Raw genomic sequence first — 26,707 nt, forward strand, 5'->3', positions numbered from 1 at the left:
CATGCAAACTTACCTTGCGCGGATGGCCTGACGTGCTACCGCTAACAGCTATAGCATTTCAACATCAAGACTGAATGGAGATTACTGTGTGCTTCAGAAAACAGACGAAACAGCTTCTATACACAACGCTTTATTGATTGCATACACATCTGTCATTCAGATGGCACAAGGTGGTACAAAAACATATTTAAAAAAAAAAAGAAGACCCACAGATTCGAAATCTGCTTGGTCTGCTTGTGCGTACATTTGTGGAACCTGGCGCTAGCACTTGTTTTATGATGTCCGAAGTACTCTAGTGTTTGAGAAAATTTAAGCATGAGAGTAAATAACGATCTTTTAACCTTATCCCACCCCCAGCTCAAAACTCCAAGGCCTTCCCATTTTAAAAACCCCGTTTGTTCAAAAGATCTGTGTGTGTGTGTGTGTGTGTGAGTGAGAGAGAGAGACAGAGGGAGGGGGAGAGAGAGAGAGAGAGAGAGAGAGAGACAGACAGACAGACAGAGACAGAGAGAGACAGAGGGAGGGAGAGAGAGAGAGACATACAAACAGTAGGTTCATGGTTTGTACCAATGGCAGAACACAGTAAATAAATGCTAAGGTACAAGGCGCTGGCATATTCATTCCTTTCCATCGTTTCATCTCGGACAACAACAACAACAACAAGCCGGTCTGTTTTTTGGTTTGGTACCATGGCAACAAGCTGCTAACGTTAGGTCATCTACTTGCACTATGCAGCAGGGATTGAACTCTCCCTTTATATACACCCAAAGACATCAGACCCCGGCCGCGAGGGGACACCGTGCTCCCGGCTCACAGTGCTCCCGCCTGGGAACGGGCGCGTCCGCTACGCGTTTGCAATGAGATGATTCCAAAATGTTTAGCATGCAACATTTCACACTCAGGCCGGGTCTCACCAGTAGCTTTGTGAACGTACAGAGAACAGCTTATGTAAAGATACCTAGACTATCAACCACGCTTAAGAAAGTACCCCAGTAGAGTGTCACAGTCCGTAGTCCTAAAACCCGGGAAGCGAGTTAGCATTTCTGAGCCTCTGGTTCCCTCGGCAGATTTTACAAAGCATTTTTCCCTCCACAGGGTTTACCAATGAAAATAAGGTCTGTAGTTAACATAAGCCGAAGAGAGTTTCACGTTTCGTTCTGTAACTTAAATTCACCCGTTAATATCTCAACCGTGAATTTATAAGCCGTTACCGACATCTGCCGAGGAACCCGCGGCGGGAGAAACTTCCGGGTCGGCCTCCAAAAAGCCACCGTCGCTGTAACACTCTCTATAGCGACCTGCTTCCAGCAGAGGGCGCAGTTCTGCAGCCCGTGACAGAGTCCCGCGCGGTAAAAGAGCGGCCCCGTCCCGCCGAGCTTGCGCGGTGTTCGGTCGGTGGGCGTCCGAGCCCGCGCGTGCCCGAGCGCGGGGGGAGGCGGGGCGCGGGGGGCGGGGCTCAGCGGGCGGAGGGGCGGGGGGGGGGGCTCAGCGGATGTGCGCCATCTCCTCCAGGAAGGGCGTCTTCATGCAGCCGGTGCACAGCTGGTCCATCCAGAGCGGGGCCTCGTGCTGCAGGGGCGTGCGGCGCGGGTAGAAGGTGTAGGACAGGTCGTAGTTCAGCAGGCAGCTCAGGGACGCCATGTACAGGTCCGAGAAGCGGCACAGCCGGCGGGAGAAGTAGGTGGGGTTGTGGCAGGTGCGGAAGATGCTCCCGAACTGCGGGTTGAACAGGTTCTTCGTCACGGCGCTGTGAGGAGGAGGAGGAGGAGGAGAGCAGAGGTGTTTATACAGCCCTTCCACGCCCGAGTGCTTTTAAGGCCGTCACTCGCTGAGGGATTTAGTCCTCGCCCATGTTGTGGGGCGTGTTCATGAGCTGCAGGGCGTTCTAATGCTGACATCCTGCAGGCTGTCCTCACGCACTCTGCAGTGTCCTGATGTGCTCTCGGGTGTGTTGGTGCGTTGGTATGTTCTGTGGCACGCTGACGCACTGTGGGGTGTGCAGACGCGCTGTGGGGTGTGCTGTGTGTTGGTGCACTGTTGGGTGTGCTGACACGCTGTGGGGTGTAATGATGCGCTGTGTGGTGTGCTGACGCACTGTGGGGTGTAATGACGCGCTGTGTGGTGTGCTGACGCGCTGTGGAGTGTGCTGACGCGCTGTGTGGTGTAATGACGCGCTGTGTGGTGTGCTGACGCGCTGTGGAGTGTGCTGACGCGCTGTGGAGTGTGCTGACGCGCTGTGTGGTGTGCTGACGCACTGTGGGGGGTAATGGCGCGCTGTGGAGTGTGCTGACGCGCTGTGTGGTGTGCTGACGCGCTGTGGGGTGTGCTGACGCACTGTGTGGTGTAATGACGCACTGTGTGGTGTGCTGACGCGCTGTGGAGTGTGCTGACGCACTGTGGGGTGTGTTGACGCACTGTGGGGTGTGTTGACGCACTGTGGGGTGTGTTGACGCACTGTGGGGTGTGTTGACGCACTGTGGGGAGTGTTGACGCGCTGTGGGGTTTGCTGACGCACTGTCGGGTGTGTTGACACACTGCAAGGTGTCGACGCGCTGCGTTTGCACCGTTACTCACCGCAGCTCCTCACGCTCTTTGAGCCAGTCCTCCAGAACCTTTATGGACTCTGGATCCCGGTGCATCTGCAGCAGGGTAGTAACGTTAGTGTCCTCACTCCGCCCCACACACACACGCACACAAACACACAGTCTTGAGGGGTGCTGAGATCACTGCAGCAGGCTAAGTTTAAAGTGGGGGGAGGGTGGAGGTCACGGTACAGGGTGGAGGTCATAGGGCACAGGGTGGAGGTCGTGGGGTGGAGGATGAGGGATATGGGGTAAAGGGTGTAGGGAGGGTGGAGGTTGTGAGGCAGAGGGTGAAGGGTGTAGGGAGACTGTAGGTCATTGGGCGGTGGATAAGGGGTATGGGGTGGAGGATGCAGGGAGGGTGAAGGGTGTAGGGAGGGTGTAGGTCATGAGGCGGTGGATGAGGGGTATGGGGTAGAAGGTGCAGGGAGGGTGGAGGTCGTGGGTCAGAGGGTAAAGGGCAGAGGTCGTGGAGTGGAGGATGAGGGGCGGAGGTAAAGGGTGGAGGTCATGGGGTGAAGGTTGTGAGGTGAGGGGTGGAGGTCGTAGGGTGGAGGTTGTGGGGTGGTGGGGTGAGGGGTGCAGGTCGTAGGGTGGAGGATGAAGGGTGAGGGGTGGAGGTCGTAGGGTGGAGGTTGTGGGGCGGGGGGTAAAGGGTGGAGGGTGAGGCGTGGAGGTTGTAGGGCGGAGGATGAGGGGTGGTGGGGTGAGGGGTGCAGGTCGTAGGGTGGAGGATGAGGGGTGCAGGTCATAGGGTGGAGGTTGAGGGGCGGGGGGTAAAGGGTGGAGGTCGTAGGGTGGAGGATGAGGGGCAGAGGTAAAGGGTGGAGATCATGGGGTGAAGGTTGTGAGGTGAGGGGTGGAGGTCGTAGGGTGGAGGTTGTGGGGTGGTGGGGTGAGGGGTGCAGGTCGTAGGGTGGAGGATGAAGGGTGAGGGGTGGAGGTCGTAGGGTGGAGGTTGAGGGGTGGTGGGGTGAGGGGTGCAGGTCGTAGGGTGGAGGATGAGGGGGACAGTACCTGCATGCGCTCCAGCAGGCCGGTCAGTGCCTGCAGCCAGGTGAGGCTCTGGGCGTACTGCTCCGTGTTCACCACCCTGGTTTCCACCTCCAGCTCCGGCACGATGGCTCCCGTACGCCAGCCGTGCCGCAGCATCAGGTCCTGAGAAGCGAAACGCCGTCAGCCCCCACGCCCGCAAGCCGCGCTCGTACCCCGCCCCGTACACCGCCCCCGCCCCGCACCCCGCGCCCGTACAGCCCGCACCTCGCCCCGCAGAGCCCGTGTCCACAGGAGGAACGTCCAGGGGTCAGACAGTTAAAGTCCTGCCATGCGTTTCTTCCACCTGTGAACTCAGCCAGCTGATTTCACTAATGAGTTCCATTTCCTGGCTGAAGAATTGTGCTCATTTTGGAACAAAATACTGGGGAGGACTCCTACTTTCTGAACCTGGATTTTCTCATGTCTGCAAAATATCACAGCTGAGCCGTTAGTGGTACACATGAAACTGCCGTGGACTCCTGCACCTCCCACCGGACCCTTTCCAGCACGCCCCCATTTTCTGTTTATAACGGTTTACAGGTCTAAGGACAAACGAGGGTGGGTAAAAGCCCCCCATGCCCCCCTCCCCCCCAGTATCAGGCACACTCCTCACTCTTGGCTTTGCTCTGTCAAGGTCACGCAGGGAAAAAATAGCAGCACTATCAGTGTTCTCTTAAAATCAACAGCATTCAAGGGCACGGGGCTGCAGGTCCGTGCTGAGCAGGGGCAAGACGGGGGCGGGCTGTGCCAGGGGGCACAAGGCTGATACGGGAAGGGGGTGGGGGTGGGGGGGGGGGGGGGCGGGCGGGCGCAGGGCAGAAACGCGAGCTCATGCCAGCTTCACACACACCACCGGCTCCCCCACCACCAGAAGGAAAACAGGCACTCACTGCCAAGTCGCTGTACAGATGGTCTCCGAAATAAAGCACTCTGGAACCTCTCCATCCCGTCAGCCGCAGGAAGTCAAAAAGGTTCCCCTGAAATGAAACGAAAAAATAACGTTTAAAAAAAACCAAACAAAGCACCAGATGGAAATGACAAGAACACGGGATCAGAACAGGTCAGGAACTGGGACATCATAGTCGCCACCGAGAAGCTCACTTCCTTAGTTGCTTGGATCAGAACTGTTAGACAGACTGTTCTCAGACAGGCGTTTTTCCAAAGTAACCCAATAGTGCCTGATTATGATGCCAGTAACCTGTCTGAGAGTGACATATTAATCACTGCATCAGTGTACCCCCGGCTGGCCAAACAGTGCCAGTCGAGTCTTTGATTAGGACATACCCCTCTCAACTGAATTACGACGAGTACTAATCGCATGTGTGGACTAAACAGTTCTGATTTTAGCATCTACACAAGTCACTACTTCTCCAGTTTATTTCCGCATACCAAAGTGCCAACTGACAACTATCTCAACTGATAAAATGTGATTCCATCGTTTGTTGTTTTTTTTGCTTTTCACACAGTGCTAAAAATATTTTGTCACACAAGAATGAAAAAATAGAAATTGGGCCAAATAACTGTTGACTGCAGTCTGAACAAAGCCTTAGACCAGCTAATCGGGTTGTGCCGTTCTTCCCAAAAATGCACCAATCAGGGTGTGCCATTCTTTTCATGAATGCACCAATCAGGCTTTGCCATTCTTTTCATAAGTGCACCAATCAGGCTGTGCCATTCTTTTCAGAGATGCACCAATCAGGCTGTGTCATCCTTGACAAAAATAGTTGGTGTAAATAATAGCCTTACACATCAAATTTCAAAAACTTTCAAAGTGGTTGTGTATAAAACTACGTTTCCCAGAATGGTTTAGACACAACAGGATGTACCGTAGGTTTTGTGTAGGCCCCCCATTTTCTCATCACCTTTCAGTATGGATGTTGAAATGTTACAGCTGTTAGAGATAGCATAGATTTTTTACTGGGTGCCTGTTGTGACATTTAATTAGATTAGTAGCTTTAATTAACAGAAATGACCATTTTTAAAAGAATATGAATAATGATAATAATAATTAAACATTTTCACAGGAATTTACAATTTCCCCATGAAGCTCAAGTTTTAAATGAGGAACTTGAAACAGGAATTCTTCCAAGACTAACGTTCAAGAGTTTAAGATTCATTTCTCTGCTCTTGGTGCCATTTCTGTATAAAATAGTCTTTCATTAATTTAGCAGTTCAAACACTTCCTTGTTAAATGTGAATTTATACAAATGAAATGTTATAGCTGCTACTAACAAGTTTGTTGTTCTTAGAGCACAGAGTATTTAAAAAATACCACTGTAACCAATCAAAGCAAAGTGTGCTTCTCACCAAACTAAAAAAAGTTCTACTGCACGCTCGTCTCTCGGTCTTAGCCATAGCAACTGATGCCTCATTGGCCATTGCTTTGGATGCTTTGACCAATCACATGGAGCGTATGAGGGAAGGGAGGGTGGAAGGCAGTAGGGGGAGGTGATTTGGAGTAGGGTACAACATAACAGTGTGCTGACACTGCACAACACTTGTGGCTGCTAGGGAACCATTAACCCCTTAGCGCACGTCAAATCTGGCCAATCCTTGCCCATTTAGGGGGTACCCTACTTAAAGCTTTATAACTCCAGGTGTGAGCACCACAGAGACTCAAAAAATGGCTGAATTGAAGCAAGACATTTGTGCCATGCACAATACTAACTTTATTAGTTTATTAGATTAGTTTACATTCATAATTTAAGAAGAAATAAAGTGCCACAAATGCGATTGTCTAGGCAAAAAATCAAACATAAATTTGCTAAAGATATTATTCCACTTTTAATGTGTGTGCACAACGGTTTGTGTGTACGCTGAAGGATATTTTAGGTATTCAGAGGAGAAGTTTCTGACAACCTGCCAACCTTACAGCGGTGTGTGTGTGTGCGTGTGGACTGGAGTGGAGTGGGGTGGGGGTTGGGGTGAATTATTCTCTCTCTCCACACAGAAATGGCAGGGCTCTGGCTCCTGGACGGTGCTCTGAATAAGCAGCTTTGTTCCCGGGGGCTGAGCCCCGAGGCTTTGAGTGCAGGCAGAGTGGAGAGAGCGGGGAGGTCTGGAGGGAAAGCGCTCTTTCACGCCACGGCGTTAGCATGCCGGTCAGACTCAGACCCCGCTCCCGCCCTCCCACTCCCTGCTCCCCTCTCCCTGCCCGTGCCCCCCGCTCCTCTCTCCCTGCCCGCGCCCCGTGCTCCACTCTCCCTGCCCGTGCCCCCCGCTCCTCTCTCCCTGCCCGCGCCCCGTGCTCCACTCTCCCTGCCCGCGCCCCCCGCTCCACTCTCCCTGCCTGTGGCCCCGCCCTCCACTCTCCCTGCCCGCGCCCCCCGCTCCACTCTCCCTGCCTGTGGCCCCGCCCCCTCGCCCCCGCCACGTCGCTCTCCCGGCCTCAGCTGAACCGCCGCCGCGGCGCTCCCGCGCTCCAAAATATTACCGCTGGTCACTTGAGCTCAGCCAGCTCGACTGCTCTAAATCTTAGCTGTCCTAACTGTCCCGACTTAACACTGTTCTTATCATGGAGCCCTTCGACAGTAGCAGTCCTAACTGTCCCAGCTTAACACTGTTCTTACCATGGAGCCCTTCGACAGTAGCAGTCCTAACTGTCCCGACTTAACACTGTTTTTATTATAGAGCCCATCTACAGTAAAGTTGCTATTAACAGAAATGCCGTAAAAATTTCAATGCTGGCCACCATGCTCCATGCAACAGTGTTAACCTCCCAAACAGGCATTCTGTGTGTCACTCGAAACAACGATCAACAGGTCACAATATACCATTGTGAAATTATCAAGAAAGCTGTTTTGTTACGAATTAAATGGAACCAATCTGAACGGGAAAAAGCACGAACACAAAATGCTGAGAACGCTAAATTTAGAGTATCACTCACTCGGTTACAGGCTCAAAATTCCTTCCTTTTTTGTTATTCGAGTTCAAAAAGGCCGATGGATTGCAGTGCATTGTGGGAATGATGGCTCTGGCTCAAAATACTCCCTCTGGTCAGCTGGCTGTTCTAGGATCCAGGGGTGTGGTTTTAAACAGCAGCCAGACAGCCACGAATCCCAGACTGCATTGCACTGTCACAAAAATAAACCCCTCGCACTTTCATTTCACTTTCCAACGGAGACTCCATTTAACGAGCACGTTAAAAAGGCGACGTGCTCCGTGTCTCTCTCAGAGCCCGCTGCCCGCGCTCTCGCAGTGAGATGGCAGCGATGAGGCTCGCCACGGCAACCGCCCAGCAAAGCTCCACCCCCCCCCCCCCCCCGTATGAGGCCGAGCTGGCCGGCGACACGTCTCTGCTCACCTGCTTATAGATCTGCCCCTTATCCAGCTCACCTGCTTATAGATCTGCCCCTTATCCAGCTCACCTGCTTATAGATCTGCCCCTTATCCAGCTCACCTGCTTATAGATCTGCCCCTTATCCAGCTCACCTGCTTATAGATCTGCCCCTTATCCAGCTCACCTGCTTATAGATCTGCCCCTTATCCAGCTCACTTGCTCATAGATCTGCCCCTTGTCCTGCTCACCTGCTTAAAGATCTGCCCCTTATCCAGCTCACCTGCTTAAAGATCTGCCCCTTATCCAGCTCACCTGCTTAAAGATCTGCCCCTTATCCAGCTCACCTGCTTAAAGATCTGCCCCTTATCCAGCTCACCTGCTTAAAGATCTGCCCCTTATCCAGCTCACCTGCTTATAGATCTGCCCCTTATCCAGCTCACCTGCTTATAGATCTGCCCCTTATCCAGCTCACCTGCTCATAGATCTGCCCCTTATCCAGCTCACCTGCTTATAGATCTGCCCCTTATCCAGCTCACCTGCTCATAGATCTGCCCCTTATCCAGCTCACCTGCTTATAGATCTGCCCCTTATCCAGCTCACCTGCTCATAGATCTGCCCCTTATCCAGCTCACCTGCTCATAGATCTGCCCCTTATCCAGCTCACCTGCTCATAGATCTGCCCCTTATCCAGCTCACCTGCTTATAGATCTGCCCCTTATCCAGCTCACCTGCTCATAGATCTGCCCCTTATCCAGCTCACCTGTTTACAGATCTGCCCCTTATCCTGCTCACCTGCTTATAGATCTGCCCCTTATCCAGCTCACCTGCTCATAGATCTGCCCCTTATCCAGCTCACCTGCTCATAGATCTGCCCCTTATCCAGCTCACCTGCTTATAGATCTGCCCCTTATCCAGCTCACCTGCTTATAGATCTGCCCCTTATCCAGCTCACCTGTTTATAGATCTGCCCCTTATCCAGCTCACCTGCTTATAGATCTGCCCCTTATCCAGCTCACCTGTTTATAGATCTGCCCCTTATCCAGCTCACCTGCTTATAGATCTGCCCCTTATCCAGCTCACCTGCTTATAGATCTGCCCCTTATCCAGCTCACCTGCTTATAGATCTGCCCCTTATCCAGATCACCTGCTTATAGATCTGCCCCTTATCCTGCTCACCTGCTTATAGATCTGCCCCTTATCCAGCTCACCTGCTCATAGATCTGCCCCTTATCCAGCTCACCTGCTTATAGATCTGCCCCTTATCCAGCTCACCTGCTCATAGATCTGCCCCTTATCCAGCTCACCTGCTCATAGATCTGCCCCTTATCCAGCTCACCTGCTTATAGATCTGCCCCTTATCCAGCTCACCTGCTCATAGATCTGCCCCTTATCCAGCTCACCTGCTCATAGATCTGCCCCTTATCCAGCTCACCTGCTCATAGATCTGCCCCTTATCCAGCTCACCTGCTTATAGATCTGCCCCTTATCCAGCTCACCTGCTTATAGATCTGCCCCTTATCCAGCTCACCTGCTTATAGATCTGCCCCTTATCCAGCTCACCTGCTCATAGATCTGCCCCTTATCCAGCTCACCTGCTCATAGATCTGCCCCTTATCCAGCTCACCTGCTTATAGATCTGCCCCTTATCCAGCTCACCTGCTCATAGATCTGCCCCTTATCCAGCTCACCTGCTTATAGATCTGCCCCTTATCTAGCTCACCTGCTCATAGATCTGCCCCTTATCCTGCTCACCTGCTTATAGATCTGCCCCTTGTCCAGCCTGTCGATCTTGTTCCACTGAAGGTCTCCGTTGCTGTCCAGGCGCCTGAAAGGTCTGAGAATTCCCGGGAAAAACACACACACAGGGGCTGTAAGCGTAAGATTTCCGCGACGGGACAGCAGAAAGCAACGAGACGTTCCTGGAGAAACGTCTGCTCTTCGGGAATACGGAATATGAAGTGTTCATCTCAGAGTTTTTTCTGAGGATGAGATAAGCCAACGAAAACATCCCTCATAGCCATCTAGAATCGAGTGCCATGCAGTTGAGTTTGCTGCGTTCATTCTGTGGTTTAGTAGAGGGAGTCCTCTGTTGTGTCCTTGAAGGCTATCTTAATTAAACGCCCCAGAGGGTTGCGTAAGGTCTTTGGCCTTCATGGTCAAACAATGGCGGCCATTTCTTTCGTTTAATCTGGCATTAGAGCTTTGGCAGGAAGGGCACAGGAGCTCACTCTGAGCCAGGGGAGTTTAAATAATGTCAGAGGTGGACCGCTTCATAAATCGAGTACAATGCAACACCAGTAACGTGACATTAGCCGAGCGAGGCAAACAGCTGGAGGCGCACAGCTGGAGATTCTCACGGGGCGGCACACGGGCACGGACTCACTTGACACAGTCGTTGAAGAAGTGCGGCTTGTCGGCCTGTACGATGACCACGTCGAAGAACTCCCTCCAGTCCTTCCCGACCATGTATCGCATACCTTTATCCCTGAAACGAGCCAATCGGAGAGCACAGACCGTCACTGATGCTGTCGCAGGTGTACAGTGATACAGCATGGCGGCAGCAGATACAGGTATATAGCTACAGGTGTGTAACGTTGTAGTACGCTTTCGATGCATACTGCTTTAGTGCAGTCTGCCAGTACAACAGTACCAGGGTTGTACAGCTGTAGCAGTGCTTCGGTAAAGTTGCTGGGAGTACTGTATAGCTCCAGATCAGACCTGGGTCAAATATGTATTCATTTTGGATTCAAATACTTTTCTGTGCTCTGTTGATCTAGCCTGGTGCAACTGAGCCTGCCAATAGGATCAAAAGGTGCACTTTGAACTTTTTGAGAGGATGTCATAGGTGCCAATACACCAGACAAGCTCAGTAAAGAGTAGAAAAATATTTCAAGCCAAAACAAATATGTACTTGACCCAGGTCTGCTCCAGATACACAGTGATATCAGACAGAGACGGACAGACTCGCTGACAGACGGACGGACAGGGACTCACACGAAGCTGAAGGGGCTGTTTGTGATGAGGAAGAGCTTCTTGCCGCTGTTGGCGAGGCGATGAAGAACAGCGTAGGTCTCGTCTCCGTGCAGGATGAACTTCTCTGCAGAGGGAGAAGAGGCGTTCAGACAGGGCAAGTACGGGGTGGTGGTACTTTGAGGGGGGCGTTTAGAGAAATTACGCAGTGGAAAGGGCATTTAGAGCAGGTGTGTCGGGGAGAGGGGTAGTTAGAGAAGGTATTCGGATTCGGAGAGGGGTATTTAAAAGGGCAAATGCTGGGGGAGAGGGGCTTCTAAAGAAGGAGCATCTGACAAAGGCCTCATCCCCTAGGGAAGGGTGTGGTCTCGGCCTGTACCTCCACAAGCATAGCGCACATAACGCAGGAAGCTCAGCTGGTCTAGGCCTGTACCTCCACTAGCATAGCGCACATATCGCAGGAAGCTCAGCTGGTCTAGGCCTGTACCTCCACTAGCATAGCGCACATATCGCAGGAGGCTCAGCTGGTATAGGCCTGTACCTCCACTAGCATAGCGCACATAACGCAGGAGGCTCAGCTGGTCTAGGCCTGTACCTCCACTAGCATAGCGCACATAACGCAGGAGGCTCAGCTGGTCTAGGCCTGTACCTCCACTAGCACAGCGCACATAACACAGGAGGCTCAGCTGGTATAGGCCTGTACCTCCACTAGCATAGCGCACATATCGCAGGAGGCTCAGCTGGTATAGGCCTGTACCTCCACAAGCATAGTGCACATAACGCAGGAGGCTCAGCTGGTATAGGCCTGTACCTCCACTAGCATAGCGCACATAACGCAGGAGGCTCAGCTGGTATAGGCCTGTACCTCCACTAGCACAGCGCACATAACGCAGGAGGCTCAGCTGGTCTAGGCCTGTACCTCCACTAGCACAGCGCACATAACACAGGAGGCTCAGCTGGTATAGGCCTGTACCTCCACTAGCATAGCGCACATATCGCAGGAGGCTCAGCTGGTATAGGCCTGTACCTCCACAAGCATAGTGCACATAACGCAGGAGGCTCAGCTGGTATAGGCCTGTACCTCCACTAGCATAGCGCACATAACGCAGGAGGCTCAGCTGGTATAGGCCTGTACCTCCACTAGCACAGCGCACATAACGCAGGAGGCTCAGCTGGTCTAGGCCTGTACCTCCACTAGCACAGCGCACATAACACAGGAAGCGTTGAAGCAGAGTTATTCTCACAGGAAGTTCGTGTTTCGCTCTGAAACTAAATAAACAGCAGCGGAATGCTTTTTTCGGACAATGCCAGGGAAACAGCGGGCACGCAGAGAACCGGAGTCTCTTTCCTCCCCAAACAGGGGAGATCGGTTAGATAACCGACATCCTGCCGCTCAGACAGCCGGAGTCACGCGGCGGGACGCCATCGTCACGGTCTCCCCCCCCCCCCCCCCCGATATCAGGCTGAGGCACCCGCACCCCCACCATCAATAAATAAAACCAACGAAACAATAAATCAACTAAGACTCAGATCTCCATGGACGGGGAAAAAGGCACAGTAGTACAGTAGTGTAGTCATGTTTTCACCAGGTCAGATGTAGACTGTGCCATGTGAATTGTGCTATGTGGATAACACGGCTCGCCGTGAATTACATATTAACAACACGTGAATAACACGTCTCACATGAATAACGTGTTTACCCTCTGAGGCACTTCCCCCTCTGCAGTATTTGCACTATTTTCCTGAGGAAACCCTGATCTTTATTTCACTTATTTTACTTGACTGAGCAGCAGTCGGCTCAAGGTGTGAAGTCCACTTACGGGGGGGGGGGTAGGGGGCTGGGGGGTAGCTCTGCAGGACCCCGGTGAACCTAACTGCAGGCAGACCTGTCTTCGACGTCAGCCTCTAGGGCGGCGCCCTAACTCACACCCAGCTAACACAAAACATTCCCACAACGGTGCAGCCATGTAGGGGTAGCGTCACAACGCTGACAAAACCTTTAGGTAACGCCGTGAGAACGTTCTGTGTGTGCTGGATGGCCGCACATCCTGCCCCGTGCTCCGAGGTGAGGGTGCTTTCACATACACGGTGAATCGGCAGTTAGTATCGTATGAGGAAGCACACTCACACCTGCATGAGCCCAGCAGCTGGTCCTCATCCCTTATGAAGCACAGGTCAGGCTGATCTGGGGTCAGTCTGCGTTTGATTCACTGACGCGGGGGTCAAGCAAGCGGCGGCGCCCAGCAACTGATCTGGGGTCAGTCTGCGTTTGATTCACTGACGCGGGTCAAGCAAGTGGCGGCGCCCAGCAACTGATCTGGGGTCAGTCTGCGTTTGATTCACTGACGCGGGTCAAGCAAGCGGCGGCGCCCAGCAACTGATCTGGGGTCAGTCTGCGTTTGATTCACTGACGCTGGTCAAGCAAGCGGCGGCGCCCAGCGACTGATCTGGGGTCAGTCTGCATTTGATTCACTGACGCGGGGGTCAAGCAAGCGGCGGTGCTCAGCGACTGATCTGGGGTCTGTCTGCATTTGATTCACTGACGCGGGTCAAGCAAGCGGCGGTGCTCAGCGACTGATCTGGGGTCAGCTCGCTCACTCACCCACGTCCTGCATGATCCACTTGTACATGAAGCCCTTGATGTGGACCATCCCCACCGCCTCCTGCAGAGGGAGACAGCAGTCAGCCCTACCCTGATGACATCACACCCGTGAGCACGCTCAGAACGGTGCTGAACATGGACAAGGAGAAGGAGTGCTTGAATCCTGTAATGGGACTTCAAATCTTATTACTTTCTCGCAAGTAGAAAATATGACTTTGTTTTAAGCTCCTTTTTGCTTGACAAGTGAAATTGTTTTACCGCATTGGCAAATCTTTTGTCCTACTTAGCAAAAAAGTAATAGGATTAAGATTTTAAGTACAAGTGTACGACTAAAATACTTGTTAAGATAAGAGTTATTTTTTGGCTTTTGCCAGTCAGAACACCAGGAATGAGAAATCCTCGGTAGGTTTCCATGGTAGCTGAAGTCACGTTATCTGGGTTTGGCAAACTGGGTTCAGCCTAACTGAGTGACTGTCACTACTGCAGAGTTTCCCAACCCTGTTCCTGGTGATCCTGGCATCTTTTAGGCACATTTGATTCCACTAATTAGCAGCTCAATGGGATCTCCAGCTGTCGAATTAAGTGCGCTTTGTTAGGGTTGGAGTGAAAGCCTACAGGACGGTAGATCTCCAGGAACAGGGTTGGGCAGCCCTGAACTAATGGGTAGACAATTTGAGGAAGACACTAAGAGAGATGCCAAAATCTTTACATTTACTAACGTCATCCAGCAATCAGCAGACATGCAGTAACACGGTCACCACTGATTCATGCGCAGTAACACAGTCACCAGCCATTTCCTGCCAAATTCAGGAGTTTGCGTATGTGGCAAGCATCTGTGCGAATGTAAGTGAGTAAGTGTGCATGTGTGTGTGTGTGTGTGTGCACGTCTGGGTGGGTGTGAGAGAGAGACAGTGTGCGTGTGTATGTGGGTAGGTGTGTGAGAGAGTGTGTGTGGGTAGGTGTGTGTGAGAGTGTGTGTGCGCGAGATAGTGCGCATGTGTGTGTCAGAGACAGAGAGCGCGTGTGTGTGCACGTGTGGGTAGGTGTGAGAGAGAGTGTGAGCATGTGTGGGTGTGTGTGTGTGAGAGAGAGATGAAGTGTGCATGTGCATGTGTGTGTGACAGAGAGAGCGTGTGTGCACGTGTGGGTAGGTGTAAGAGAGAGAGAGAGAGTGTGTGTGTGTGTGCATGTGTGGGTTGGTGTGAGAGAGAGAGAGTGTGTGTGTGTGTGTGTGTGTGTGTCTCACAGTTTGTTTTACAACATCAATCACAGGCACCATTAGGAATGCTAATCTAGCTTCCCAGGAGAAACAAACAGGCATTCAGCATTCAGCAGTCACTCTGCACTGAAAGAGTCCTGCTGGGAACAGCAGAGCCAGACCAGAGCTGGACCTGCGCCCTGTTTTCACACACACACACACACACACCACACAGGCACACACGCACATGCACACACACACACGCACAAACACACGCACACACACTCTCTTTCACACACACACACACACACGCACACACGCACTTCCCCTGCGCTCCAGAGCTCGCTGAGGAGGGGAAGTGAAATCGGGTTTATTCCTGGCACAGAAACGCACAGGGCGCAGACACAAACACGCCCTCTGACCCACAGCCCATCTGCATGCAAAAGAGAGAGTGCCTCTTCAGTAACATACCGCCTCCGTTCGTCAGTAAAATATGGGAGCTGTTTTTAATACTGCTTTGGGGTAATGCCATGCCTGTCAGTACCCCAAAGATGTGTATCATTGCAAGTGCATGGTCTTTTGTTAACCTTAGCCTTCAGCTTTATATGAAAAAAATAATAAATCCACAATACTGTTTAGAGAAGCATCGGCAGTAATATCCGACCACATGATAAAATTAAAAACAGGCGCCGATTTTGCCTTCGCTGCATCAAAGCCGCTTTTATTTTGACTCCATTTTCCCTGAGGCTTGAGGGGGGTGTGGCTGGGGCAGGACAGGGCAGGGCGGGAACGGTGCTCACCGAGACGTCCTTGTACAGGTGCTCGGGGTCGTACTCGATGTCGTTGGAAATGAAGTAGTCATTGGCGGCGGCCAGGAGGGTCATTTCCGGAAGGGAGAAAACATCCATGAACTGCTTAATCTTGGGCCCCTGCAAAGAGAAACACTTTCACTTAGCACACTGTCCTTTAGCTTACAGTCAGAACTACAGCCCTGACACACACACATACACACACATAAACGGATACATGCAAACACACACAAACACACATACACTCACTCACACACACACATGCGCACACACACACACTCACACACACACGCTCACACACATGCACACACACACACACGCTCACACACACACACACACACAGACAACATCGTGTGCAGAACAGTGTTTCTGACTGAAGAACGGCGTGTACAGATCTGTGGCCAGGCCCTCTGGTCGGCTTGGAAAGAGACACCGTCTCCTCCCCCAGTAGAACATTCCAGAAGCAGTCTGAGGAGTCGGAACGTCACGGCACATTGGCACTCAGGAACACCACGCCCCCGCCACTTAAAACAGAGTGCTGCCCTGCCCTGCTGGAGACCGGGACGTCCCAGCAGGGGGGGGCACTGACAGTCAGGAACACCACACCCCCCCGCCTCTTAAAACAGAGCGCTGCCCTGCATAAAGGTGGGGGTGTCACAATGAGGGGGACCTCAAATCCCTGCTATTATGTCCGTCTGCAAATATTTGCGGGCCTCGCCCCTTTCCCAGGGCAGAGCTGGCCTCGCCCCTTTCCCAGGGCAGAGCTGGCCTCGCCCCTTTCCTGGGCCTGGACAGCGCTTGAGACAAATCCCGCTTAGCTGCGCGAGCCGGTTGGTTCCGACACCTGGGGAGGTGGGAGAGGTCGCCACGGTGACGTACTGACCTTGCCATAGAATCCGCTGACCTGGTGGAGGGGCACGTGGTTGGTCCCGCCGTAAAGCTGCAAAACCTCCTCATCTGGGACGGGACTGAACCCCCTGCAAACAAAAGCACTGTCAGACTGCCCCGCACACACTAAAACCCACACACCACAACACACACTAAAACTCACACACCACAACACACACTAAAATTCACACCCTACAGCACACACTAAAACCCACACCCTACAACACACACTAAAACTCACACCCTACAACACACACTAAAACTCACACACCACAACACACACTAAAACTCACACCCTACAGCACACACTACAAACACACACTAAAACTCACACCCTACAACACACACTAAAACTCACACCCTACAACACACACAAAAACTCACACACGACAACATACACTAAAACTCACACACTACAGCACACACTAAAACTCACACACTACAACACACACTAAAACTCACACACTACAACACACAAAAACTCACAGGCTAAAACACATTAAAACACGCTAAAACTCACGCACTACAATACACACTAAAACTCACGCACTACACACACTAAAACTCACACTACAAAACTCTACAAAACTCACACTACAGCACATACTAAAATCCAAACTAAAACGCACACACTACAACACACACTAAAACTCACACTACAGCACACACTAAAACGCACACACTACAAACTACAACACACACTAAAACTCACACTACAGCACACACTAAAACTCACACACTACAAACTACAACACACACTAAAACTCACACTCCAACACACACTATAACACACTAAAACTCACACACTACAAACTACAACACACACTAAAACTCACACACTACACCACAACTGAAAAATTACGGATAGCCACTTAAACAATTATGGATTAAAAAAAAAATGTTCTGGATTAAAAGGAAACAGGGTTTTCTGCAAACGAAAAAGGTTGTTTACTGCCAGCACACAGACTGCTTTGTGGAATCAAATGTTTTCTATGTGCTCTTATACTGTACAGTTAAGTTACTACTTGTCCAGTAATCTGACCTAATCTAATTATATATGGGGAATTATGGTCACCAGTAGGATTAGTGGAAACAGGTGCTTAGCTGATAATGTTTCTTCAGAGGACACACTGAGCGGCATGGCTTAGAGTGTGTGTGCAGAGTGTACTGCCCATCACACACACACACTCACAACACACACGCATGCACGCACATGTATGCACACAAACGCACACACGCACATGTTGGAAAACATGGGAGCCACAGTTTACCCTTCTGAGGTGTCTCACATTGTAGTGGGCCAGTTGCAGATAACATTGATTGTTTACCACCACACTCAGTTAAATTAACCTTTTAATCACACCCTTTGTGCTACATCCTCTACCCCCTTGCCCAGTCAAATTGTCTCACTTTGATATGCAGTACCATTGTGTGATATCCTCTACCCCCTACTTCAGTCCAACTCCCCCACACCTTGTTTCTTCCCTCCCCAATGTCTGATTACCTCCCCCCCCCCTTTCCCCGTGATGTGTTTAAGATAATCATTTGGCCCTTTGTTTCCTTGAAGGAACAGGGTATAAGTATTCACTGTCTCCGTCATTTGTTGGTTCTGTGTTTATCTGTACTTGGGTAACAGACCCACTAGTTCCTTTGCTACATTAAACGACCTATTTTGAAACGAAGACGTGCCTGCATTTATTTTTCTACTTACAAAAGTACGGCGGAATAAATTGAACTCTTAAAAATTCCACATTAGCACACACACAAATGCACACGCACACACACACACATACGCATGCGCACACACACGTACACACACACAAACGCACACAGACACACACGCACACAGACGCTCACCTGTAAACGGTACCCAGCTGGATGTAATGGAAAGCATCGATCTTCATCAGCAGCCCCTGCAGGACGAAAAGTCACATGACCGTCTGAACTCTCGTTCCCATCAGCACTGCTCTCTAGTGCTGATGGGAACGAGGGCTTAATGATTCACCCCCCACAGTCATTTCACCATTACACAACCTTCTTTTCTTGCTTAGTCCTCTCTCCCTCCCCCATTTTCTTCTGAATTTGGAACGCCCAAATAAACCTTGTCTCCACCTCTTCGGGCCCGAGGAGCAGACGCTCTCTTCGACAGAACATGACGTCAGCTCCTGCTCCTTATCACACCGCCGTCGCTGCGTGCTCGCCTGAGATAGACGCTTCGCGTGCAGGAAAACAGCGAAACATCTGAACGTGCGGGGGCTCGATCAACCGGGGGGGGATCGCACGATGAGGCCCCGTCACCCCCGGCGACCCACACCCTCGTGCCTTAACAGAACGTGCTGCCCAACAGAATCCACACACGTTCTCTAGAGTAAAGGTCTGACGTAAACACATGACCTCACACCAAAACTGCGGGAAAAAAAAGGGCTTCCCTATATCAAGGCTGAAGAAATGTAGCCACTCCTACGAGACAAATATTCATCAAAACCCGATCCAGGGCCAGTCGATGTGGCTAACCCAGTCCACCACACGAGCGGATGAGTGTGCAGCCCTAAACTAGCCCCTAACCCAAACCCTGAACACCTGAACCCCATAACACACGGACCACAGGGACACCTGCTCACCTTCTGGATATCGTAATGAAGACCACGAGCCGCGAAGTTTGGGACGTAGTCGTACTTCATTATGCCCTGAGGGTACTGTGGAGAGAGGAGAGAGGGAGGGCAGGAGGGAGGGAGACGAAGAAAAAGAGAGAGGGGAGAGAAAGATGTTCCATTCATTTCTTCATTACGAAAACGAGCGCACAGTGCTCGGTCCTTCCCGCCTCCCAGGTGGGACTGGTGCGTTAGCAACATTAGCGTTAACGAAAGTGCGTTTGACAGTGCAGCTTTTTAAACCGCCGTCAGTTACGACGTTACGCAACAGGAAAGCCCGCGGCAGCTTCCGCCGCAGAGATCCCGCGCTCGGGTCAGCGCGGTCGAGTTCGGGTTCATGTTTTTACGCTCGCGTTTCAGACCGCGATCGCGGTCAGGCTTCCCTGCCGTGACGTGCGCGAGGGTTCGACTCGCCGCGCGCACCGCACCTTGTAATGCTCCACCAGGAACTCGCGCGCCTTGTCGTAGATCATGGCGTCCAGGGCGTCGGAGTACAGGGCCAGCGTGTAGTCGTAGTCAAAGCCGTAGATGTCCACTTTGTCCAAGTCCACCTCGTTGTTGGCGTAGATGGTGGAGGGGTTCAGCAAATTACAGACCCCGGGAGGAATCAGATCTGGTGGAGGGAGAGCAATGAGTGAGCGCGTAGGTGAGCGATATTCAGAGACGGATAAATCATATGAAGTTGAAAACATAGCAGGAAAGTCTGTTTAGTGACTATGGGTTCTAAACATTCTGTCTGAAGACTCCAGCAATATCATGTCCAGTAAGCCAGGTCAGTAGGTTTTCATGAATCCTTCTGATTATGGCTACAAATCCAGCCATTAGCCCATGCCGCAGGGCTACAACAATGGACGTTTTGGTTGATGGATCCACTTGACAGTGCAGCTGTGGGATAATAGTAGAAATACACAGTTTTTGTACACATATGAGGTAGATTAATGTGGCCATTTCGGGGGACTAATTATGTATATTCATGATCAGATTTTGACAATGAATGCAATATTTTGCAACAGTTTCGCTTTATGACATAATAAATGTAATATCAACATAAAACGAAAACAAAGAAATAATAAGCATTTGTGTTAAACAATTAATCATCACACCTTCTTGTATGTATAAGTCAATAGCTACATAATTGAGCATTCATGCATCGTACTGTTGGGCACTTCATAATCAGCTTGAACATGTATTTCTTTGTCCGAGTGAATTTCTACATAAAACGAGGGTATTCTTGCAAAGAAAACAGTTTCCCTTTTTTTGGCTTGTATCCTTCATTTCAAATTCCTGAAGGTCACATAATGTCGCTCCCACTCGTGGTCAAGTAGAGAACTGTTCTGAATACATTTTTACAGATTAAAATGGCTCCGAGAAACAACAAAAGTTTATATATACATTTTTCCCTTTTTAATATCATTAATTGTTTTGCAATACCCATGATATTATACTCAGTTACGTTTGGTGTATGCAGTACGATATAGCACGTTTGGGGTATATAGTACGATATAGTACGTTTAGGGTATATAGTACGATATAGTATGTTTGGTGTATATAGTACGATATAGTATGTTTGGTGTATATAGTACGATATAGTACGTTTGGTGTATATAGTACGATATAGTACGTTCGGTGTATATAGTATGCTATAGTACATTTGGTGTATATAGTATGATATAGTACGTTTGGTGTATATAGTACGATATAGTACGTTTGGTGTATATAGTACGATATAGTACGTTTGGTGCATATAGTACGATATAGTACGTTTGGTGCATACAGTACGCAGGGAAAGGTCATTATAAGAGTTGTGAATATGAATATAGGACATCACTGAAGTGCTTTACTGAACGCTTCCGTGCAGCTCAACATTTAGCGATGCAGATGCCCATTCAGAGGGCCACACATAGAGCCCGTCCAGGCAGAGTCCACGCGCTGGTGGCAGGCCCAGCGTCCGACTGTGTTTACGCATCGGGCTGCCATTACTCTTACACAACCAACCGCTTGTTCCTCATTTTTTTCAGTTTCCATAACGAACGCCAGGCCTGTGCCCTTTCACTAATCCAACACGGTTTCTTTTATCTTCCAGAGTCTCATGAGCTGTTGTCCCTCTTCGTAGCCAGCAGTGATTAGCTGCCGGGCCAAGCTCCAGCGGCCACGGCCCCACAGAGACCAAAGACAAAGCAGCGCCCCGGGCCTGCGTTCTTCTTGGGGACCTTTACAACGGCTCATCACAGGAAGTTGGCCACGGAGCACAGGAAGTCGGTGTAATAGCTGGCCCTGCATTATGAAGCCCTCACCGGAGGCTGGAAAAGCCACGTGTCCGGTCATAAGGGCGCTTTCCAAAACATGGCCGTCGCAGTTTCCAAAATGAGCTCTCAAATTCAACCTGCACAAAGGAAATATGGTGTTTTTTTCTAGTCAAAAAACACGAAGACACCCCCCCCCCCTCAAGAAATAACCCCTAGTAATGGACGTACAGTGCTTGTCCATCCCTACGAGCCCATGAGTGAGGCTGGCAGCGCTTCAGTGACAGTGATTATAAGGCGTGTCGCAGAAATGCTGCATTCCACCAGCGCCCGGCTCCTCCCGCCCGACGACGACGTCATGGCACGTGACGACAGTTTGAGCCCTCGCTGAAGGCCTGAGGGCGCACTACCAGACCCACATCCCGCCGCACTCAGACCGGAAGGCTGTTCTGTGTGCCACGCCCAATGTTTGTTCCCCTGTCTGGCTGTTCCCCTGGCTACTCCCCTGTCTGGCTGTTGCCCTGGCTGGCTGCTCCCCTTTCTGCCTGCTCTGTCTGTTCCCCTGGCTGCTCCCCCAGTTGTCTGCTCCCCTGGCTGCTCCTGCTCTGCCTTCTGAACTCCATGGCTCAGGACCCTGTTTTTCCAACGTTTGAACAGGCCTCAGTATGGCCTCGCCGGTTTCAAGGTTTACAGCCATCAGCGAAAGTTTTATTTGTTTCCCCCGCTCCTCTCGTCCATTTTACACAGCTTCTGTTTGTACTCGCCTTCATCTCCGAATCAAACGATGAATCTTAACTGCGTTAGGAATATAAACACAAACGCGCAACTCAGCTACTCCAGTCCGTGCTATAAAGATGATGTACTGAGTGCGTTTATCACTGAAATCACTGCACAGCTCACTGTTTACATCAGTGTATGTAAACCGGAGACTTAATTGCCCAGACAAGTCTGTCCAGCTGGGAGGATGACTCGCGGAGGATTAGCTGCCTGCTAGACTTCATTCCTTGGTGGTACAGATTCAGACTCAGATCAGATTCAGACTCAGATCAGATTCAGATTCAGAACGAAGACGGGAGAGTGTGACGAGGCAGGAGAGTCAGAGCTGAAACCTGCTGGTCCGCACAGAGGCCCGAGAGAAACTGCCAGTCAGCACAGGAAAGCATGACTCACTGCGTTTCCAACACGCTCTGTACCAGAGGCAGGACAGGACAAACAGAGCGGAGACAGACAGGAGGGGTGAGATAGAGGGAAGAAAAAAGGACACACAATCTCTCTCTCTCTCTGACACACACACACACACACACACAGACAAAGCTTAAATTTGTTGGACCATAGTCACTCTCTGTAAGACACACACACAGATACATAGACATATGCACACGTGCACGCACGCACGCACACATACACACTCGCGTGGACGTGCACAAAGAAGTTTAAGTTTGTTGGACCAGTCTCTCTCTCTGTCTCACACACACACACAGACGTGCACACACATGCACACAGAAGTTTCAGTTTGTTGGACCACAGTCTCTCTCTCTCTGTCTCACACAGCTGAGAGAGCTTTTCCCTGTAATTTCTGTGTAAAGTCTCGTAAATACAGACGATCTGAAATATTTTCAAACCACCAGCGAGAGCCCATGTACCATCTCCACAGCACCAGCCCACACGTGGCACAGAACCAGGTTCTCCAGAAAACTGACCAGCTCTCAGTCCTCCCTCCTGTCCAGTGAGCAGGGAGAGAGCAGTGTGCTAGAGCAGGGAGTGAGCATAGAGCGAGCAGTGTACTAGAGCAGGGAGTGAGCATAGAGTGAGCAGTGTGCTAGAGCAGGGAGTGAGCATAGAGCCAGCAGTGTGCTAGAGCAGGGAGTGAGCATAGAGCAAGCAGTGTGCTAGAGCAGGAAGTGGGCATAGAGCAAGCAGTGTGCTAGAGCAGGAAGTGGGCATAGAGCCAGCAGTGTCCTAGAGCAGGGAGTGAGCATAGAGAGAGCAGTGTGCTAGAGCAGGGAGTGAACATAGCGCGAGCAGTGTGCTAGAGCAGGGAGTGAGCATAGAGAGAGCAGTGTGCTAGAGCAGGGAGTGAGCACAGAGTGAGCAGTGTGCTAGAGCAGGGAGTGAACATAGCGCGAGCAGTGTGCTAGAGCAGGGAGTGAGCATAGCGCGAGCAGTGTGCTAGAGCAGGGAGTGAACATAGAGAGAGCAGTGTGCTAGAGCTGCATTAGGAGCTGAATGTGCTGACAGGGGAGTTTTTCAGTGCCAGCTCTGGATCAAACGTGCATTTGAATACTTTTAACTTGTGAAATGCTGGTGAAATTTTAAAACACGGGGCCAGAGATCTTTCAACAAACATTTTCAAAACACAATGTTTCCAAAAACCTAAAACACACAATTACAAGATAGAATTGTGTTTCTGAAACCAGGTGAAAACAGATGCTTCTGAAACCAGGTGAAAACAGATGCTTCATTAAAATTTTGAGTAATCTTAAAGAAATGTATCTAAATGGTACAAAATAAATAATTTGGCTCAGGTTTGGTCAGTGCTACCAAGATACCGAGAGAACGTGCGAGTGCCTTTTGAGAAACATGTTTCAGTACTGTGTGTACTGAGACACAGGAAGTAAACAGATCCACGTTGTCTGCACGATGTTCGCACATCTCAACAAAGAAGCCGTTTCAGAGGCGAGGCTTAACCCCCAAGACACGGTATGGCATCACTGACACAGAAACACACAACCGCAACCACAAGCTGAATGTCCAGGTCAAGACGTTTCAGGAGACTGGAACATTCACAGGCTGAACTTACGTCAACCACACAGACACTGTTGAGTTCCGACCTTTTTTTAGCAACAAACTACACTGGGCTCTGAGTTTTAATATCACCAACACGCAATTCATATCAACAGTTCAGGGAATGCAACCAGTTTCACATTGAATTAATTAAATATTTATTGTTCGTTCACAAATTTGTATGGTATTACTTTCTCCATGTTTTTATGATGTTTTTATTTTTGTTTTTTACTGATTTCTTTGTCTGCATTTTGACTGATCATTTTATTTTTTTTAAAATTTTATTTCTGTATTCTGTATTTTTATCTTTTCAATTCATTGTAATTGCTTTGATCTTAGTGCTGAATGTAAAGTACTTTGAGCTACATTTTATGTATGAAAGGTGCTATATAAATAAAGCTTATCATTATTATTATAAATTTGGAAAATTTGTATGCAATGCGAGACGGTTGCCATTTCAAGTTTAGCCTATTAGTAGAGAACGTTCCGCTCCCGTCGTATGACGTTATATTTATAGTTGATTACTTTATTTACTTGTAAGCACGAATAAAAACATGTTTAAGTTCAATGCGCATTCGCATAACATATAGACTACGTTTAAAAATTAAGGCATCGATCCATCGCTTGAGAAACGATTTCTTTGTCAAGTTTTGCAATCTAAATCAATAAATGACTACATAAAATGCAACAGCTGAGATTAACCTATAACTACAACAGAAACTCAATGTACAGCAACACAACTTCAGCTAACTTAAAAAGGAACATCGTGTGCCGGCGCTGAAATGCAGTATATGCCATGTGTTAATATATTCATGAAATCACTCAGTAACTGGGTTACACTCGGAACATTCAAATATAAAAATTAGAACAAACCGTGCACGAGGCGCTTCATTTCGTTGTAGCGTGCCCACAGGTAGGTCTTGGGGTCAACTTGGGGCGCGGTGGATGAATAGGACCGTCCCGACACTCCCAGCGACTCCTCGCTCCTCATCTTACCCACCACTTGGTGTCTGTGAGCTGGAGAGGGTGGCGATGGAGACTGGGACGGGGAGGCTGCAGCAGCGGAGATTTGGGTTGAGCCACAGTTCGGTCCACTTTTGCAACATTTACCTCCCTCATTGCCAGACATACCAGAACCCAAACTGCCACATGCTAAGGCTTGGATCTTTACAGACCGCGGAAAAGGTGGCGTCTTGTTACTTCTCTGCCACAAAGCTCGACCCAGATTCGCTAACTTTGGGCAAGACATTCTCACTTATGCCTAACAGAAATCGCGGCGTAAAATATTTTCCTAAATAATTTGGGATCTACCGCTTACTGGGCAGAACAACGCACGCTTCATTTCACGTCCCTCTCGATATCTGTTGTTCAGCGGCTCTCTCTATCCCTTCAAAGACGTAAACAAGGGTGGGTTCCAGTTTTGTGAGCCAATCAAATGAGATATAATGTGCTTAATTTCTGTTTGCCCAATCTCCGAGAAGCAATTGACACATCACTGCAGATAATATGGCTCTTGTGGATGATGTGCATAGCTCCTTTTGACCAATGAGCTGCGACAGTGTAAATGTCAGACTTTTCAAGCTTTATGATTTGCTGAAGCTGCTCTTGGTTTAGAAACGACATGCCTGGGCTACGTGACTACCGCGAACGATCGTCAGAGAACTGTCTGTCCTCGAGAAAAAGAAAGAAGAAAAAAAAGAGGAAAAAAAACACGGTGTCCTGGAATCCATTTTCAGCTTCTTTTTTTTGCATTCTTTTCGGAGTATTTTATTTTTTATACACAGTAAATTAACACGCACTTGACAATGCATTCGTAATCATTTTGCATTAAATCTTCAAAAAGCAATAAAACTAAGTTTGCAACAAGACGTCAGCTTAACTGCACATCCTAAACTATTTAGTAGGATACAACCAAACATTGTTTTTAAGTTTGAAATATAAAAGATAAATTTATCGCTGCACTACGAGGCTGTGACGAGCTGCCAATCTTCTTGCACTGAAGCTTTAGAATCAGTGGTTCTCAACCTCGGTCCTGGCGGACCCCTGTGTATGCTGGTTTTCGTTCCAACCGCAATTGCAATCCTAGAATTTTAACAAGCTGTTAAAATTTCGTAGTAGGCTAGGTGCTTTTCATGTTTAGGGAGATTATTTACCATCTTAAGGCACATTATATCGGAAATAGTTAAACATGCCATAAAGAATAAAAATCCCATGTCCATGTTGTGCTTATTGTGCTGTATTGCAAACAATTACATAAAAACAGATTTTTTTTTTAAATTGATCAAATTAAAACTAACCGATGGGTAGAGAACTTTAGCACGTGTTAATCAACTTAATTAGGAGCCGATTGATTCACCTCAGCCTTCAATTTGTAAAAGTAAAAACCACCTCTTTTTATGTAACAGTTGCAATATAGCACAATATGAACGTGGCATTTTTATTCTTCATGGCATGCCACGCATAGCTATTTCTGACAATGTGGCTCAAGGGGGTAACTCGTCCCCATAAATGCGAAATTGCGAATTAAGACATTTTAATTCTAGGAAAATCCTAATAAAGAAACCAGCGGGTTAAAATTCTGGGACTGCAACCGTGCTTGGAACGAAACATAACATATACAGGGCAGGAGTCGCCGGTCCGAGATTGGGAACCACTGCTTTAAATAT

At 49.6% G+C, this 26,707-nt stretch overlaps 1 protein-coding gene and 1 long non-coding RNA gene across 2 annotated transcripts; both read right to left on the minus strand.

Moving 5' to 3' along the window:
• Positions 1-114: 114 nt before the first annotated feature.
• nt5dc2 (5'-nucleotidase domain containing 2) lies at positions 115-25,290 on the minus strand. The gene is made up of 14 exons (XM_035381414.1): positions 24,915-25,290; positions 19,443-19,627; positions 18,985-19,059; positions 18,221-18,276; positions 16,359-16,452; positions 15,467-15,595; positions 13,469-13,529; positions 10,891-10,993; positions 10,280-10,381; positions 9,649-9,730; positions 4,508-4,594; positions 3,600-3,740; positions 2,575-2,639; positions 115-1,747 (listed from the first exon to the last, which is right to left on the minus strand). The coding sequence occupies exons 1-14, from the start codon at positions 25,288-25,290 to the stop codon at positions 1,486-1,488; spliced, it is 1,818 nt and encodes a 605-aa protein (XP_035237305.1). The 3' UTR covers positions 115-1,485.
• Positions 7,934-9,642, minus strand: LOC118207636. The gene is made up of 2 exons (XR_004761432.1): positions 8,689-9,642; positions 7,934-8,656 (listed from the first exon to the last, which is right to left on the minus strand). It is a non-coding gene; the product is annotated as an uncharacterized LOC118207636 (long non-coding RNA).
• Positions 25,291-26,707: the final 1,417 nt, after the last annotated feature.

This window comes from Anguilla anguilla, chromosome 11, assembly GCF_013347855.1.
Source record: "Anguilla anguilla isolate fAngAng1 chromosome 11, fAngAng1.pri, whole genome shotgun sequence".
In the NCBI taxonomy this organism is placed as follows: Eukaryota; Metazoa; Chordata; class Actinopteri; order Anguilliformes; family Anguillidae; genus Anguilla; species Anguilla anguilla.